This window comes from Otolemur garnettii, unplaced genomic scaffold, assembly GCF_000181295.1.
Source record: "Otolemur garnettii isolate 467f Iridium unplaced genomic scaffold, OtoGar3 scaffold00171, whole genome shotgun sequence".
Lineage (NCBI taxonomy): Eukaryota > Metazoa > Chordata > Mammalia > Primates > Galagidae > Otolemur > Otolemur garnettii.
In genome coordinates, this window is record NW_003852566.1 from 884,045 (window position 1) to 903,551 (window position 19,507).

The 19,507-nt window shown below is 44.0% G+C and overlaps 1 protein-coding gene across 5 annotated transcripts in view; it reads left to right on the forward strand.

Annotated features, from left to right (window-relative positions):
- Window positions 1–19,507, forward strand: part of SLC2A9 (solute carrier family 2 member 9) — a 224,015-nt gene that overhangs the window by 43,796 nt on the left and 160,712 nt on the right. For all 5 annotated transcript variants that reach the window (XM_003800182.3, XM_023519317.1, XM_012811639.2 and 2 more), the window contains 2 exons: window positions 393–517; window positions 7,706–7,851. In XM_003800182.3, coding sequence (XP_003800230.1) covers window positions 393–517; window positions 7,706–7,851 — 271 coding nt within the window. The remainder of the gene's footprint in view (window positions 1–392; window positions 518–7,705; window positions 7,852–19,507) is intronic.

Below are 19,507 nucleotides of genomic sequence, written 5' to 3' on the forward strand. Positions count from 1 at the left end.
TCTGTCCTCTCTAATCCCCCATTCCTGGGATGGACAGACCAGTGGCATACCTCACAGTAGTCTGTCCTCTCTAATCCCCCATTCCTGGGATGGACGGGCCAGTGGCACACCTCACAGTAGGCTATCCTCTCTAATCCCCTGCTCCTGAGATGGACAGACCAGTGGCACATCTCACAGTAGGCTGTCTGCTCTAATCCCCTGCTCCTGGGATGGACAGGCCAGTGGCACACCTCTCAGTAGGCTGTCCTCTCTAATCCCCCATTCCTGGGATGGATGGGCCAGTGGCACACCTCACAGTAGGCTGTCCTCTCTACTCCCCCGCTCCTGGGATGGACAGGCCAGTGGCATACCTCACAGTAGGCTGTTCTCTCTAATCCCACCTTTTCTTCTAGGAAGTACACTTTGCTGGCCAATAATGGCTTTGCGATTTCTGCTGCATTGCTGATGGCCTGTTCTCTGCAGGCAGGAGCCTTTGAGATGCTCATCGTGGGACGTTTGCTCATGGGCATAGATGGAGGTGAGACCACCCTGATGGACAAGGGGGCAGTACCACATTTCTTGGCATGTTTTAAAATGTGAGAGGCATTTGGGGCTGTCCCATGACTGAGAGTCCTACTGGGATTGCATTGTTAGGGCCTGAGGCTTTTAGGATCCTGTACAAAGTGGACAGTCCCATGGGAGTCCTCTGCTTATGATTTTCTAGGCCCCTGGCTGAGAAAGGCTGGGCAGGGTAGACCTGGATGGTCTTCTGCTTGTCACGCCTTCTGCTTTAGCACCTTCATCATACAGTGACAATCTGAGGTTATCTGTGGCTTCCAGGGAACGTTTATGAGGATGTGCTTCCCATCAGGGCCTGTGACTGGCTTGTTCCTTCATTCAGTCACAAGCATTCACAGAGACTTGCGATTCCTGTGAAAAGACCCTACCCCTGGGGCTCATAGTCTAGTGGGGCAGGCAGGTGCATAGTTAATGCATAAGTAAGTCACAGCAGGTCCTAGGAAGGAAACGAAGTGGGGAAGGGGATAGACAGCCATCAGGGAAGACTGCTCAGAGGAGGAAATGTGAGGACAGACCAGGAGGAATCCAGGGAGAACTGAGAGGATACCCAGGGAATCGGGGTGCTGCAGGAGGAACGGTGTGCTGGCTCTGAGAGGGAGAGTGTTTGGCACGTCCAAGGAGGAGGAATAGTGAGGTCAGTGTGCCTGGGGCATCAGTGAGGACTGCAGAGGAGTGAGTGAGGGAGGCCAGGAGACCCGGTTGTCTCAGTAAGATCCCTCCTGCTCCCTTGTAGAGAGGAGAGCTCAGTGGAGCCAGCTGTCTAGGAGGGTGGGAGGGTGGGAGCTGGTGAGGCGGCAGCACTGGGGCTGGGGGTAAGAGAGCAGACTCAAAATACACTTCCAAAAAAATAAACTCTGCTTTCTTTCTATTTATTTTTATTTATTTATTTATTTTTTGAAGTTTTTGGCCGGGGCCAGGTTTTCTTGAACCCACCACCTCCAGTATATGGGTCCGGCACCTTACTCTTTTGAGCCACAGGCACTGCCTGAAATCTATGGAAAACTTTTTTTTTTGCAGTTTTTTTGGCTGGGGCTGGATTTGAACCCACCACTTCCAGCATATGGGGCTGGCATCCTACTCCTTGAGCCACAGGCACCACCCTCTGCTTTCTTTCTAAATGGGCAGATGTGTGAAGTGTCACTTGTAGGCGTTGGGTGGAAAGACTACTAGCCTTAAGATTAGGAATTCCTGGGTTTGGATCCTGGCCGTGCCACCTGCCAATTTCTGACTATTGCTAAGTTACTTAATGGATCTGAGCCTCAGTATCTCTGTTTCTCCATTTGCAAAATGGAGATAACAATGCCTACTTCAAAGGGCTGTAATAAGGCTGAAGTGAAGCTATCTATTTGTGTGTGTGTATGTGTAGCCCTAATCTGAAAATTCAAAATCCAAAATGCTCCAAATCTGAAACCTTTTGAGTACCTACAGTGGAAAATTCTATGGTCTGCATTTAATAATTTCACACACTTATTCAAAATACTGTATAAAATTACCTTTATGCTGTGTGCATAAGGTGTATATGAAACACAAATGAATTTCAAGTTTAGACTTGGGTCCCACCCCCCAGATATCGTACTATGTATATACAAATATTCCAAAACCCCCAAAATAAAAAATCCCAAACACTTCTGGGAGAACCAATCTGTATGAGTTTGTTAAAGGCTAATTTCCTTCCCTGTTGTGGTGGTAAAATCCAAGGAAGCTTGGGCACATTGGTGCGACCTGAAGTCCCAGGTGCTCTGGAGGCTGAGATGGGAGGATCACTTGAGCTAGGAGTTCAAGCCTGCAGTGCACCGTGGCCGCCCCTGTGAATAGCCACTGCACTCCAGCCTGGGTGACATAGTGAGATCCCATATCTAAGGAAAAAAATTTTTAAAAAGCTGAGGGTAGGCAGGGTGCAGTGGCTCAGTCTATAATCCTAGTACTCTGGGAGGTCAGTGGATCACCTGAGCTCAGGAGTTGGAGACCAGCCTGAGCAACAGTGAGACCTCATCGCTAAAAATTAACCGAGCATTGTGGTAGGCACCTGTAGTCCCAGCTACTTGGGAGGCTGAAGTAAGAGGATGACTTAAGCCCAAGAGTTTCAGGTTGCTGTGAGCTGAGATGTCACAGCACTCTACCAAGGGTGACAAAGTGAGACTGTCCTTAAAAAAAAAAAAAATAGCTGAGGGTACCAGGCTTTATGAGTGAGCTGAGCAATGGAAACATGTGCCAGGGGGAGTTGAGCAGGGGAGTGAGTGGGGGAAACAACATCAGGGAGAAGAGGCCTCACTGCCCTGCTTGGAGGCAGGTGGGATTCAAGCCTTTGTGATCACATAGGCTGAAGAGAAATGACTCCTGGTCTCAGTATGCAGGCAAGAGAGGTGCAGGGGACATCTGTCCGTGAGAATAGTGGCTAGTGTTCATGGAGTGCTTTATAATTGACCAGTTGAGTTTATGTTTTCCACTTCTTTTCATCTCCTCCTAATACTGGAAGTGTGTTTTTCATTTTCATTTTACATGTGGGGACACAGAGGCTCCAAAAGGGGCAGCAGGAAGTGGCCATGGGTGAGGACTGTGGACTCAGACTGCCTGGGTGCTCTCACTTACCTCGGCTAATTTTACTACCTTATCTGTTTTTGCTGGGTTTTGCTGTATAAAAGACTCCCCAGAACTTAATGGCTTTAAAGCAGTAACCATTTTATGGCATTTTCATTTCTGTGGGTTGGCTGGGTAGTTGTGCTCTAGGCCTGCTCTGCCCATTTCTGCTGGGCCCTCTGGAGAGTCTGCAGCTGGCTGCAGGCTGGTCAGCAGCTGAACAGCTGAGGGTCATCTCACTCTGGTGTCTGGTTGTTGGCAGGAGGGTTGGTCTCAGGGGCTGTCATCTCAGCTCCTCGTGGCCTCTCACCCCGTGCTAGTGGAGCCCACGTTTCTTCACATGGAGTTCTTAGGGCTCCAAAGAGCAGCAAGAGGAGAAAGTCCCAACGTATAGCACTTTGTAAGCATGTTTGCTAACGGCCCCTTGGCCCAAACGAGTGCCATGGCCAGGGACAGAGTCAGTGCCAGGGAGGACTAACTACCTAAGGATGTGGATGCTGAGAGGATGTGGAATCCGGGCCACTGCAGGAGCAGCCTACCCTCTGCCTCCTTCCCACCAGGCCAAGAGACATGACACCTGTGTGACAGGAAGGCCTCCCTAGCTGGGTAATGTAAAAATGATGACCTACCAGGTATGAGAGCACAGTTCCATTCCCAGAAATGCTGGTGGTATCATGGCTGTTATTGTTGTGATTTTTATTCTTAGTAATAAAATTCAGATCTAGGATTTGGGCCCAGACAGTCTGGTTTCAAAGGTCCAAACTACTTTGAAGAAGGGCCTAGTGAAGCTGGAGCACAGATCTTTGGAAGTCCTTTCCTAAGAGAGGCGGCTGACATTGTCTCGCAGGCAGAGTTATGTTCTATCCTTTTAGCCTCTTTCCTGTGCTCCAGCTATCTGACTAGTCTGGGGAGGTGACCCTGGTTACCTATAACTAGCTGCTTCCCTAATTAAAAGTAAGCTGCATTCACAGACGCATCTTTTCCAAAACCATGGGCAGAAAACAAATGTCTTTCAGACACTTTTTTCCTGTGAGATCTTTGAAAGGAAGAATAGGAAGGAAGAAGGGAAGAAGGAGGGAAGGAAAGCACGGTTCTTCCTGACTTCCACCTCTTCACAACCATTATTCTCACAGAACCCTCTCAAAACAGAGGAGGAATTTGAGGGCATTTAGGACGAGACAATTGGTCAGAAAGAGAGGGAAATTGCTAGTCACAACCTGAACTAGCTGCCCTGTTCATCTTCAATGATTCAGAGCCAGATGATAAATGTGGAAGAGGCTCTCAGACTTGCTGATCAAGCCAGGTTCTCAGGGAGCGTTTGGAAAGATGGTAAACACAGGTCACCGTTCTTGTTCTGGGCTGTCTTTTTCTAAAAAGTTTAATGGAGAAAAAGCAAACACATCATTTTTTACATTTAAAATACATGATGGCTCGGCACCTGTGGCTCAAGCGGCTAAGGTGCCAGCCACATACACCTATGGTGGCAAGTTCGAATCCAGCCCGGGCCCACCAAACAACAATGATGGCTGCAACCAAAAAATAGCCAGGCATTGTGGCAGGCGCCTGTGGTCCCAGCTACTTGGGAGGAAAAGGCAGGAGACTCACTTGAGCCCAGGAGTTGGAGGTTGCTGTGAGCTGTGATGCCACAGCACCGTACCCAGGGGGACAGCTTGAGGCTCTGTCAAAAAAACAAAACAAAACAAAACATGATACAGTATGATGTTGGAGGCAAAATTCACACACAGCATATGAGTTTGTGGACGATTGTACGGGACATGTCCTGCCCACACCCCCGGGGGTGCAAGGCCACATCTGCAGACTGTCAGTGAGTGAGCAGGACTGGTTTCTTTTGAAGACTCTCATGGAAAATCTGTTCCAGGCCTCTCTTCCACCTTCCAGTGGCCGCCAGAAACCCATGGCATACCCTAGTTTGCTGCCACGTCACTCCAGGCTCTGTCTCCTCGTCACGTGGCTTTCTCCCCATGTCTGCGCGCCATCTTCACTTGATTACCTCCACAAAGACCCTATTTCCAAATAAGGTCAAATTCACATGTAACAGGAGTCAGGGCTACAGCATGTCTTTTGGGGGGACACAATTCAACCCACTATAGGATGTGACTCTGAATGGAGGCAGGAAGGTTAAGAAGTCTGTGGAGCTGTGAGAATGGAGTGTTCCAGACAGACAGAAGAGCAAGGCTGACATGTCACACTCAGAATGAGCCTAGAGTGCTCAGTGAACCCCAAGGCTGGGGCACCTGGGAGCAGGAGTGGCTGGAATGACGTCAGAAGTCAGGAGAGGCTGCTTAGTGCTGCACAACGGACTCAGAATAACCAACCACCCTGGTTTGTCTGGGACTAGGGGAGTTCCCAGCACAGATGGTGATGGCACCAGGCAAACTGGGGAGAGCTAGCCACCTGGGGCAAGCTGAGCCTCTCATACAGGCTCCATCCTTGCTCACCACTAGTTTACCGATAGTGCCCCCCTTTCCATGTCATCTCACGGGGACAAGCAACAACAGTCAGCATTTATTGACAGCTTAGTGTGTGCTGGGTGCCCTCCTAAGCATCTGACATAGGGCCAGTGAGCACGTGGTACCCGTGTGCAGGCACCGGTCACTGTCCCAGCTGTACAGAAGGCCCAGCTCCCCTGCCCTACGGCATTCTTGTTTCCTTACTGTGTTGTGACACGATGAGCATTCCCCCGTAGTGGGTAGGAGGAGCATCAGGTTAAGGACACTAACAGTTTTTAAGTGCTCTTCAGGTGCACACGTGAGCCAGGCGCCTTACTTACAGGCACTGGTTTCATTTCTGCCCAACAAGAGCAGGCTGCTGTTGTTATATCATTTTGCAGATGAGCAAACTGAGGCTGAGAGTGAGGAACTTGATCCAGCTCGCCCCGTGAGATGAGCATGCTCAGGACTTGTCTGTAAGGCTGTGCATTCTTTCGACCATTGCCCTGCCTGCCTAGCAACAATGCACTAAATTGATCTACAGCCATCCTGATTTTCCCAGAGGCCATGTACTCTGGGTATATGTATTTTGCATAAAAATTCAACTGGCTTATGTGTGGGTTTCCACTTATCATCTCTTTGTTCCTTATGCATGTTTGCTTTGAGTGGTGAACAAAGACAGTATCCTGGGCTAAGATGCAAGGAATGAGATTCTCAGTTTGCAAATTGGGGGACATATTCCCTTCATTATTTTTTTTCTTAGGAAGGGCTTCTCTGAATGCTAGCAACTGGGATGAATTCAGCTTAACTCAAAGTGCACTTATTGGTCCCTAAAGTATGTCAGAAAATAGGCTAGAGCCATTGGGCAATCAAGTAGGGAAGGCATTTTTGATGCCTTCATAATCTGGTGAAAAATTAGACAATAGTAATAATGCTAATAATACTAATTTTATAGCATTTTATAATGAGGAGGCACTGAATATATCTTAACTGTCACAGAGATCTCATGAGGTTAAGCTCAATACTTATTCTCATATTGTGGTTAGAGAAACAGAGGCTGAGAGAGGCTAACAACCCCACCCAAGGTCCTGTGGGGTGTAAGCTGCAGGGACTGGACTGAGGAGGCCATGTGACCCCAGAATATACAGTCTGTGCTCTAAACAAGCAAAAAATCCTCCTAGGATAAGTGCATTACACCATTTATAGGGCTACAAAGAGCCTAAGATTAACCTTGCCCAGACACGGGAAGAAACAAGGATTGTCTTTTTTTAAAAACCGACAAGGCCTCATATTATTTTTTCTAGCAGGCCCATTGTATGTGCAGTTAACATTTTGCAAACCATCTTTATAATTATTCTTTTTTATCCAAAATATCTGTCATAAGCCTCTGAACACATAAATTTTTCACAAAGGTAATGAAGTCATAGGTCGGTGGCCTATTCTATAAAATGAGTACAATGGTATCTGCCATAACTGAGTTTCATAATTTATGTAAAGAGAAATGTTAGCTGGTGGCAAAAGCTCAAGTTCTAGAACCAGAGGCCTATTGGGATTGTATTGGGCAGAATAACTTCTCTGGGTATCTCTGGATATTACCTGGCAATTTCAGCAATTTACTCAACCTCTCTGTGCCCTGCTATCCTCATCTTAAAATGGAGATAATTATAGTACATTTACTTCAAAGGCTTGCTGTAAAAAAAAGTAAATTAATTAATATATCCCAGGGCTATTTGGAAAGTATTCATCCACGTATGTCCCCATCTTTCATATTAAAACCTTTGTATACAGAAATGAGAAGGATCCTTGCTACTTGCTAAGCACTATGTATGTGTATAATCACTACCATCACCACCACCACCACTTCCCACCATCACCACCATCACTATCACCACCAAAATTACCACCACCTCCACCACCATCATCACCATCATGATCACCATCACCACCACCACCACCTTCAGTTCCCAGTCATACTTTAGGTATTAAATGATAAAGTGGGTGTGAAAGCCATTTGTGCAAAGTGCTGGGAATGATGCTATGGCTACAGCACTATGTGATGTCAGGGGAGCGCTGCTCCCAGGGGAAGACAGCTCACTTATTCTGCTGTTCTCCCTCCACAGGCATTGCCCTCAGTGCACTGCCCATGTACCTGAATGAGATCTCTCCCAAGGAGATCCGCGGCTCCCTGGGGCAGGTGACTGCCATCTTCATCTGCATTGGCGTGTTCACTGGGCAGCTGCTGGGTCTGCCGGAGCTGCTGGGGAAGGTGAGTGTGGTTCTCAGGATAAACACATCTGTGCTCATCTCATGCTACCACAGCAGGGGGGGATGTGGAAGCCATTCCTCCAAAATCTTGTCCTTCTATGTGTGTTTTGCAGTTCCTGAGTGTCCAAGCCTTATATTTATTATTAGAGACAAGTTCTTGTTGCATTCCTTTGATTTGAGTTTGATTTTTTTAGGATATAAAGAATATATAATAACTTCAAACCTTATAGAATGCTTAAATCTACCTAATAACTATTGATAACAGCTCAATTTGTATTCATTTAGACTTTGTTCTGTGCTTTACAAAACATATATAAGCATATATTCTTTGTTGTGGTGGTTTTTAAATGGAATTATGTCATACAAATTGTTCTAAAACTTGCTGTTTTCCTTTAATATATTTTGGGCATTTTTAAAAGAAGTTAACTTATATCTACTTCATTCTTGCGTCTTTTTTTTCCTAAATAAATAATTACACAGTCTTCTGTTTTTGGCTTACTGTTTAGGGAGCAGGAGGATGTGAATTTGAATCCCAGTTCAATAATTTACTTGCTGTGTGGCCTTCGCCAGAAGTGCCTCACTTAAGTTGGGTGGGGTAGAATTAAGGAAAACTTCCCAATAGATGTGGCCTCTACATTGGGCCCTGCGGGGTGAGCAGGAGTTACACAGGTGATGCTGAGGATTGAGAGAGAGGACACAGGGGAAAAGGGGATAACTAAAGAAAAGGCTGGAGATAGGACCCAGGCCTGTGAAGGAACTTGGGGTGTTCAGGGGCTGAAGGGAAGGTGTGCATGGTGAGGGTATAAGTTGAGGCATCCTCCTTGAGCAGCTACGGACTTAACCCTGGGGAATCAGGAGGCCTGGATGGCACCAGAGCAGGAGAGAGATGTGGCCAGATCATGGCAGAGGTGGCTCTGTGGTGGTGGGAAGGGAGAGATCAGGTATCAGATATGTGTGGTGAGGGAAGGATGAACAGGGATGGGGCAGTGGCTGTGGGGATGGGATATGAGTGGGCTCAAGACCAGGAAGAAGCAGAGTCCGCAGGGCCTGCTGCCAGGTTATGTGATGAGGGAACAGGAGGGAGAAAAGCTGGCGGCAGCCCAGGATGTGGACGCTTTCCTTTCCCAGTCACAGGAGAAGGGTGGTGGGACAGTGAAGATCACGCTGCTGATAGTGGCGAATGCCCCCTGTGACCCTGCCCTAGACTGGACCCAGCACTTGAACAGGACACGGCAGACAACCATCCCTGTGAAGCTGAGCTCTCAGAGGGAGAGGCAGGCAGTGCAGGCAATCCCAACACACAGCCACAGCACGGAGCAAATCCCAACACACAGCTACAGCATGGAGCAAATGCTCACAGCACATACACGTACTGCTGAGCCCTTCAAGTCCTAATAGCTGTTCTGTGAAGAGACCAACAAAGGTGAAGGCAGAACTAATGTGAGAGCTGGACCGGAACCCAGGCCTGAACTAACGTGAGAGCTGGCCCGGAACCCAGGCCTGTCTGCTTTCAAACGCAGTTGCAGGGTGTCCCAGCCGAGGGTGCACATGCTGAGCTCTCTGGGAGCGCAGGCACTCTGGGAGGAAGGTGGGGATACTGCCCCAGCTGTAGGAGCCTCTCCACGTCTAGAGCCAGCCCCTTGCTCTTTCAGTGGAAGGTTTCATAAGCTAAAGAATCACTGTATTACGATTTAAGATTTTTTTTGAACGTTTGGATAATTTTTTATCATGGTAAAATACACATAACATAAAATTTTACCATTTTGACCACTTACTTATTTATTTTAAGATAGAGTCTCACTATGTCACCCTTGGTAGAGTGCTGTTGCATCACAGCTCACAGCAACCTCAAACTCTTGGGCTTAAGTGATTTTCTTGCTTCAGACTCCCAAGTAGTTAGTACTACAGGCGTCCACCACAATGCTATTTTTTGTTATTGTTGTTGTAGTTGTCATTGTTGTTTATAGCAGGCCCAGCCTGGGTTTGAACCTGCCTGCCTTGGTGTAGCCAAGTTTGAACCTGCCTGCCTTGGTGTATGTGGCCGGCGCTCTAACCACTGAGTACGGGCCCTGAGCCATTTTGACCACTCTTAGGTGTGTTTTCCTGTGGCATTATGAATGACTTTTTATATCTCAGTCAGTCCAGGTCACCTGAGAGGCATCTGCTTTTTATCCACCCTTTAGGATTGTTACAGCTGTGATTTTGTTTTCCTCTTTTTTTTGAGACAGAGCCTCAAGCTGTCACCCTGGGTAGAGTGCCATGGCATTACAGCTCACAGCAACCTCCAACTCCTGGGCGCAAGCGAGTCTCCTGCCTCAGCCTCCCAAGTAGCTGGGACCACAGGCGCCCGCCACAACGCCCCGCTATTTTTTGGTTGCAGCCGTCATTGTTGTTTGGCAGGTCCAGGCTGGGGATTCGAACCCGCCACCTTAGGTGTACGTGGCTGGCGCCTTAGCCGGTTGAGCTATAGGTGCCGAGCCTTTGTTTTCCTCTTTCGCAAAAACAGAAACAACTCAGTCACACTTTACATTCAAGTTGTCGTGCCTGACACTTTAACTCACATATGCAAGAAGTGACGTCCCACATTAAAGAGTCTCTTTTGCTTTTTGTTTTTAAAGACACTTTAAAATTCTCACAATAAACCTGATGTGTGTAACTACAAAAACAATATAACACCTGCAGCCTCAGCTTTTCAAACATAAAGACGTGTTTTGCAGTCCGGGAACAGCGCTGTCGCTCTCTCAGAGTGAAGATGGAGGTGAACACCCGCCTCACAGAGCCTTTCTCTTTGCTGGTTGTTTCCAAATTCCTAATCACTTACCAGACTTCTCCTTTGTAAATCAATATCATGTTTTCTCTGAGACTTGGGTCTTTCTTGGACCTCTGTCTTGTCCATTCATTCAGTTCATCTGTTAAGCATTGAGCTGCACCATGGAGGTATAGCTTTTTTTTTTTTTTTCTTTTGAGACAGAGTCTCATTCTGTCACCCTCAGAAGAGTGCCGTGGTGACATAGGTCACAGCAACCTCAAACTCTTGGGCTCAAGCCATCCTCTTGCCTCAGCCTCCTGAGTAGTTAGAATTACAGGTACCTGCCACAGTGCCTGGCTAGTTTTTCAATTTTTAGCAGAAACAGGGTCTTGCTCTTGCTCAGGCTAGTCTCAAACTCTTGAGCTCCAGTAATCCACCTTCCTTGGCCTACCAGAGTGCCGGGATTACAGTGTGAGGCTCCAGTCCTTGCTGGGGCTACAGCTTTGAGCATGCTGGGTACAGGTTGCTCACAGACTGCAAGGCTGTGTGACCTGGGGCTGGTCATCCCACCTCTCTGAGCCAGTGTCCTGCTCAGTAGCAGGCATGGTTGCAAGCCTCAAGTTCCCAAGCCCCCGTCAGGTGTGACTTCTTCTGGGCAAATGATGCTGGCAAATCATGACTGCTCAGTGTGTCCTCGAGTGCCACATATGTGTGTCCTCTGTGTGATGATTTCTATCTACTTGCTTCTGTGCTTTGTCCCTCCATAGACTGTGTAGCTGGGGCAGTATCTCCTGCAGTGTACACTCTGATGTGAGTGTACCCAGAGGTATCTAGTTCATTCGCTCACTGGATATATATACACACACACACACATATATATATATATATTTTTTTTTTTTTTTTGAGACAGTCTTACTATGTCACCCTTGGTAGAGTGCTATAGCATCACAGCTTATAGCAATCTCAAACTCTTGGGCTTAAGCGATTATCTTGCCTCAGCCTGCCGAGTAGCTGGGACCACAGGTGCCTGCCACAATACCCGTCTATTTTGTTGTTGCAGTTGTCATTGTTGTTTAACGGGCCTGGGCCAAGTTCCAACCCGCCAGCCTGGGTGTATGTGGCCAGCGCCCTGCCCACTGGACAAATATTTAGAAAGCTCCCACTCTGTGCCAGGTATTGGGCCAGGTGCTAGTGCTATACAGCGAGGCCATCAGGCTGGTGCTGCCCTTGTGGAGCTCACAGGTAGACACTGACCTCAGAGAGGGGTCAGGATGCTTTTCCTGCAGAAGTGACATGTAAACTCACGGCTTGGGTATGTACAGCTTTTATCAGGCAGGACTGGTGGGGGCAGAGAGTGGCCATGGGAGACGGTGTTTGCAAAGGGTGTAGTAGGAAGCCCCAGCATTTGCCCAAAGATAGAAAAACCAGGGTGTCAGGTGTAAAGAGAGAAACTGGGAGAGGGAAGTGCCCCTGGCAAGGAGGAGAGAAGGCCACACTTGGGTTGGAAACGAGCTGAGGAAGGGATGGGCAAGATGAGGGGTCTGAGGGCCTGTGGCCTCTGGTGGGGATATCCTCTGTCCTGTGAGAGCAGCCCCTACTGCTCCCATGATAGACACTGACCTGGAAATCCAGGTACATGGCCCTTTGAGTCAGCTCTGCCTTCCACGGACCTGGTTTCCAGCTCGGGGCACTCTGTCCCAGGGCTCACCAGCATGACACGGGCTGGGGGGCACAGCCACCATTCCAATCTTCTCACCTCAAGCTGGCCAAAAGTTGTGCAATGGCCCTGGCCAGGAGGACAGGTGAGGAATGCTGTAATTATGTTCAATTTTGTGCTCTGAGAAGGTGGATATTGGGCTTCTGGTCCAGGAAAGCATATCAAATGGGAAATTTTCATTCATCTGTTTGGGAATTTGCAATGTGCCAGCCAAGTGAGATCCACAGTTTTTTCACTAAGTGTCAGAATTTCATTTCACAATTTTAATCTTATTTCTCACTTACCATCAAAAACTGAGACAATTAAGCTTTGGAAGAGAGAGGAGGGGGTCTTGGCCTCAATGCAGGCAATTGCTTTGAAATGCAGAAGCTGGAGGAAATAGTAAGAAAGTGGCATTTACAATAGGCCTCCAGACTATTTTACAATAAAGAAAGTGAAAAAAAAAAATAGACCTCCAAAAGGTAAGAGAGGGACATAAATGTAGGAACTGATGCTGGTGCCATGAATTTAATTAAAGATACATCATAAAATCCTGTGCTGGTTGAATAATTATGTTACATTTTATGCTTTCCAAGGATATTTAAAAAACATATTAATTAGCTACGTTTGCAATGATAAAGAAGAATTAAATTTACATGAAAATTGTAGGCAGAAGTTGAGAAAAGGGACATGGGAACAATGTAGGACCCAAAACAAGTGATTTTGGATACTCAGAAGAGATCCATGCTGCCTGGTGATTCCCATGGAGCTCCTGTGTGTCTTTCCAGGGTAAAGTGAGAGCTTAAAGTTAATCTTGTTCTAATGGATGTAGACATCGTAAACCTAAAAGACAGAGAGGGAGACTCTCTGAAAGAAAATGGTGTTTATTGAGGAAAGTGTACTGCAGGGGGAATGCCTCAGTGACTATGTGGGTATTCAGGACTACAAAGGGCTCTGAAGGAAAAGTGAGGCTGTTACATCATTGTTTTGCGATCCTTCTCCTTGGCTGCAAGGGCAGCATCAGTCCAAGTTTGGACAAGGCAGTTGTTGGGCAGGTGTCCCTTTTTATGAAAGGTTGCAAGGGCTTTTGTGCAAGGTTTTGTTTTTTGTAGTCTTTTGGGGACAGTCTTTATTATCAGAAATTCGTGTATGGGAACTCTCTCCTCATGGCCTTCTCCAGCATTGCCTTGCAGGCTATTTTTTCCTGTTTTTTGGTATTAAACACACAAGTGACCCCACTTTGATTGTGATGACTTTTACATTTCCTCCTTTTGATCAAGACTTTTTATTTTTGAATGTAACACTGAGCAATTTTTTTTGTGGTGATGTTTTGATTAGCCTTTGGTTTCAGAATGAACCTGTCCTGAGTTATTGGTCTGGTCTGATAGCAGAGGGAGTGATGGGCAAATAGGCGTGACAGAGAAAGTCTGGAGGGAGCAGCTCTCAGCTGAGTCTACCTGGAGTCCATTTTTTTGACTATTATTCCCCAGGTGTTTGCTATCATCTCAAAATGTTGGGCTTGCTTTATTTTGTTAGTAGTTGTTCTTCTGTAGAAACTTAACAAGTAACATGTTCAAAGTTTAAAAGGGAAAATACAAGGTAAAATAAACAATAATATGATAATCTTAGTTTGTGTAGTAGTTTTGATCCATAAACTTAGGCACACAGCAACCAATTTAATAAATTACTGTGAGGAATTAAGGGAGACTTGTAACTGTGTGGTCTGTATTTTTATTTTGTGTATTTGGATCTTAACTCTTGCAAAGGGTTTTACCCAGGTACAGCATGTGGTGTCAGCAGTCATAACATTTCTTATTTAACCAACGGATAATATAAAATCATCACCTAGTGTCCCATGACCAGGTTGAATTAAAGCAGAGCATGAACAATAGCTGTGTTAGGGAGGGTGCCAAAGTCACCCACCAGGTGGCTTCAAGGATTTGTTGGGTCAGGTTCCATCAAGTCATCCTGCCAAGTGAAAATATGGGTACTAAGAAGGAGCAGAGTCTCACTAGGACCCAGAGCCCTGCTCCAACACTGTGGGAAATATCTACAGTGTGAAGTCAGCTGCCTGTTCTGGTTGCAGTTTGGATGTCTCTTATTATGGCACTGGGTAGAGTTTGGTGGACTCTCCATATAACCCACACATCACACATGAGACTCGTCTCTTAGTTTTAGTCTGGGAGCAGTGGCTCACGCCTGTAATCCCAGCACTCTGGGAGGCCAACGTAGGTGGATTGCTTGAGGTCAGGAGTTCAAGAGCTGTCTGAGCAAGATCAAAACCCTGTCTCTACTAAAAATAGAAAAACTAGCAGGCATTATGGTGGGTACCTATAGTCCTATCTATTCAGGAGGCTGAGGTAGGAGCCCAAGAGTTTGAGGCTACTGTCAGCTATGATGATGCCACGGCACTCTATCCAGGGCAATACAATGACTCTGTCTCAGAAAAAAAAAATTCATCTAGTTACAGAGCATCAGAAACAGAACAGCTATTTTTGATAATTTTGTGGAAAAAAGTTGGATTGGAGGAATCTAGAAGAATTCAGGATCTATTCTAATTTACAGGTAAATAAAAAAATCTCAAAAACAACACACAGGGCTACACATGATAACAGATATGCACATATATTATAGCTTTTAATAAAAACATAACTTGTTTTTACTACATTAATCATGTAGGAATTTCAGATTTAAAAACCTCTCGAGACTAGAAAGCCAAACAGAGGCCAAGTTTAAATTTTACCTACAGTCTTAAGGTTTTGGGGACTTCCAGAAAGTGACAATTTTTAGTCTCTCGCTATACAGCAGGAAGCCTTAAAGCCAGGCATTCTGTGTACATCCCTCAATTTCAGTCCAGCCCTTGGTAACACTCAATGTTTCCAAATTTATCCTATAGAAAAGTATTCACAAATAGTTTTTGAATTTGGAGAGCTCAAGCAGAGAGAAAAAGAAACGTTTTTACCTTTGTTTACAAAGTATACTTTACCAAATTGTGAAATACAGATAGCTTAAAAAAGAAAATTTCTTTAAATCTGGAAAAGAAAACATTTAAGTAAGGAACCAACAATGTTTTAAATAAAAGTCATAAAAACATTATTTTCATCAGTTACTTAATCATACATCATTTATTTTTGTTTTACTATGATTGTTTTATGAATTTATCAGTTTTTTATTAGAGTTCTGAATTTTTTTATTTAGTACATTGATCTTAAAGTTATTTGAAACTTTAAGAGCACTTGTTAGAATCTTTTTTTATGAATTTGATTGCAAATGCTTTTAGAAAAGAACCTAAAACCATAACTGGATGACAAATACATAGAATCAACACAGCTGGAAATCTGACGAAAGTTCATCAGAACCAGAAATTGACAAGGAAATTGGGTTACTTTATGGCATATAACATAATAACAAGTTATGACTGACATTAGATTTTTAAGAGTTTTATACAATTTTGGGATATTTATATCAATAATATACCCAAAAATGCAACTCTGAAAGTAGATCTAGTATCACTTATCATTTGACAATATTCCCAATGCAATTTACTAAATAAGCTTAATCATTTCCTATCTGTACAAGACAAGAGATATGTCCTCTGAGGCTCTCTAGTGGCTTGACTGGAAAATCTTAAAGTTAATTTAGGTCAAAAAGACTTAGTTTAGAATTTTGATAGTGGAAAAATCCGCCAAAAATACTAAAAGGTTTTAAGTACTTGATCAAAACAAGATTACAGGTCAATGTGTACCAATTGTCTTTTATCTAATCAGAGTGATAATTACAGATTTTGAAAGCAATACAGAAAGTTATGTGGTTATTAAAAAAAAAAACCCTTAGTTCTTTCAAAGCTCAGTTTTTTTTCTTTTTTTTAGAGACAGAGTCTCACTTTATCGCCCTTGGTGCAGTGCCATAGCTCACAGCAACCTCTAGCTCTTGGGCTTAGGAGATTCTCCTGCCTCAGCCTCCCCAGTACCAGGACCACAGGTGCCTGCCATAAGACCCAGCTAATTTTTTTGTTGCAGTTTTGCCGGGGCTGGGTCTGAACCCGCCACCCTTGGTATACGAGGCCGGTGCCCTCCTCACTGAGCCACAGGTGCCACCCTCAAAGCTCATTTTTTGTGTTTTTTTTTTTTTTTTTTGGTAGTTTTTGGCCAGGGCTGGGTTTGAACTCACCACCTCCTGCATATGGAGCCAGCTCCCTACTCCTTTGAACCACAGGCACTGCCCAAAGCTCAGTTTTTATAAGTAATCAGAAAACATAACAAAGACAACAGTCAAAATTATCTTGATAAAACATAAACCTTTGTTTCTTAGGCCAGTTACCAAAAGGGTAAAGAAAAACCTGCTAAAGTATGATTGCTTCTCTTTACTTCCTGCAGGTATCTGGAAGTAGGACCTGAGGACAGGTACTCAAGTTTCATGTGTCCAAAGTTTTGAGCGTACACTATGGGCAGTAAACAGGAACACTTGCTCCTTAAGCAGGGGAGTACATGGCTGTTAGAAAAAATATGGAAGAGTTCCTGGTTAACATGGAACAACTCAGACACATAAAGAAAAGCCCAGTGTGCAGAATCAAGTTCTACTGCAGGAAAACATGGCTTTCTAGATCTTAAAGACAAACATTTTAGCATTAGGCTTCCAGCGGTTAGAACTAGAGGAAAATGTTACAAGTTACAAAAGCTAACAGAAAAGTTGAAGGATGGGACTTGTCATCTCAACCAAGCAAAAAAAAAAGTCATAAACACATAGATCATGTATACATTGATGCCTTTATGGAGTACAATGTGCTGATTTTATATACAATTAGGAATGTTTACATCAAACTAATTAATATAACCTTCGCCTCCTTTACTTAATTATTGTGTTAAGACATTTATACGCTATACTTAATTTGACATGTACCCTTGCATTATGAACCCAGGAATGTTCCCATCGTTTACCCTCCTTCATCAAATCTACCCCCTCCCCTCCCATTCCCCTTCTCTTTCGTCCATCATCTTGGGCTATAGTTGTGGTTTATCTTTTTTGTGAAAGTGTGAGGAATTCTAAATTGGTTTTGTAACAGTACTGAGTACACTGGATACTTTTTCTTCCATTCTTGAGATACTTTAGTAAGACGAATATGTTCCAGCTCCATCCATGTAAACATAAAAGAGGTAAAGTCTCCATCTTTTTAAAGGCTGCATAATATTCCATGGTGTATATATACCACAGTTTATTAATCCATTCAAGGGTCAATGGGCACTTGGGCTTCTTCCATGACTTGGCAATTATGAATTGAGCTGCAATAAACAATCTGGTGCAGATATATTTTTTGTAAAGTGATTTTTGGTCTTTTGGATATACACTTAGTAGAGGAATTGCTACTTTTAGATCCCTGAGTGTTCTCCAAACTACTTTCCAAAAAGGAATGTATTAGCATGCATTCCCACCAGCAGTATAGAAGTGTTCCCTTTTCTCCACATCCACACCAAATCTGTAGTTTTGGGATTTTGTTATGTAAGCTATTCTCACAGGAGTTAGATGATATCTCAAAGTGGATTTGATTTGCATTTCTCTGATGATTAAAGATGATGAGCATTTTTTAATGTGTCTTTTGGCCATGTGCCTCTCTTCTTCAGAGAAGCTTCTGTTCAAGCCTATTGCCTACAATGTAATGAGATCACTTGTTCTTTTCTTATTAATAAGTTTGAGTTCTCTGTGGATTCTGGTTATCAAACCTTTGTCGGAAACATAATGTGCAAATATCAAATATCCTCTCTGAGGGCTGTCTGCTTGCTTTACTTACTATATTCTTGGCTGTGCAGAAGCTTTTTAATTTGATCAGATCTCAGTAATGTATTTTTGGTGTGGCTTCAAATGCCTGGGGAGGTCCTCCTCATAAAATATTCTCCCAGGCCAATTTCTTCAAGAGTTTCCCCTGCACTCTTTCCAAGAATCTTTAAAGTTTCACATCTTAAGTTTAAATCTTTTATCCAGTTGGAGTCAATTTTTGTTAATGGTGAAAGGTGTGGGTCCAGTTTCAGTCTTCTACAAGTTGCCAGCCAATTCACCCAGCACAATTTGTTAAATAGGGAATCTTTCCCCAATTAATATTTTTGATAGGTTTGTCAAAGATCAAATGATGATAAGTGTCAGGGTTCATGTCTTGGTTCTCTATTCTGTTTGATACATCTACCTCTGTATTTTTGTGCCAGTACCATGCAGTTTTGATCACTATAGATTTATAATGTAGTCCGAAGTCTGGTAGCGTGATTCCTCCCGATTTGTTTTTATTTCTGGGTAATGTCTTGGCTATTTGAGGTTTTTTCTATTTCCATATAAAATGGAGTACTAATTTTTCCAGATTGTTAAAGTATGACAGTGGTGCTTTAATAGGGATTGCATTAAAATTGTATATTGCTTTGGGTAGTATGGACGTTTTAACAATGCTGATTCTTTCCAGCCATGAGCAAGGTATGTTTTTCCATTTGTCAACATCTTCAGCTATTTCTTTTCTCAGAGTTTCATTGTTCTCTTTATAGAGATCTTTCACATCCTTTGTTAGATAAATTCCCAAGTATTTCATCTTATTTGGCACTACTGTAAAAGTAATAGAGTACTTGACTTTTTTCAGCTTGACTATTGTTGGCATATATAAAGGCTACTGATTTGTGAGTATTGATTTTGTAACATTAGATGCTTCTGTATTCCTTGATCACTTCTAAGAGTTTTGTAGTTGAGTCCCTGGAGTTTTCAATCATATCATCTGCGAAGAGTGAAAGTTTGATCTCCTTTGATCCTATTTGGATTCCCTCGATCACCTTCTCTTGTCTTATTGTGATGGTTAAGACTTCCATTACAATGTTAAAAAGCGGTGGAGAGAATGGTTTCCTGATATGAGTGGAAATATTTTCAATTTTACTCCATTCAATGATTTTGGCTGTGGGTTTGCTGTAGATGGCCTCTATCAGTTAAAGAAATGTCCCTTCTATACCTATTTTATTAAGTATTCTGATCATGAAGGGATGCTGTATATTGTCAAAAGCTTTTCTGCATCAATTGAGAATCATATAGTCTTTGTTTTTTTATTTTGTTAATGTGATGTATTATATTTATAGAATATACATATATTGAACCAACCTTGAGATCCTGGGATAAAACCCACTTGCTCATGGTGTATCATTTTTTGATATGTCATTGGATTCTGTTTGCTAGGATCTTTTTTTTTTTTTT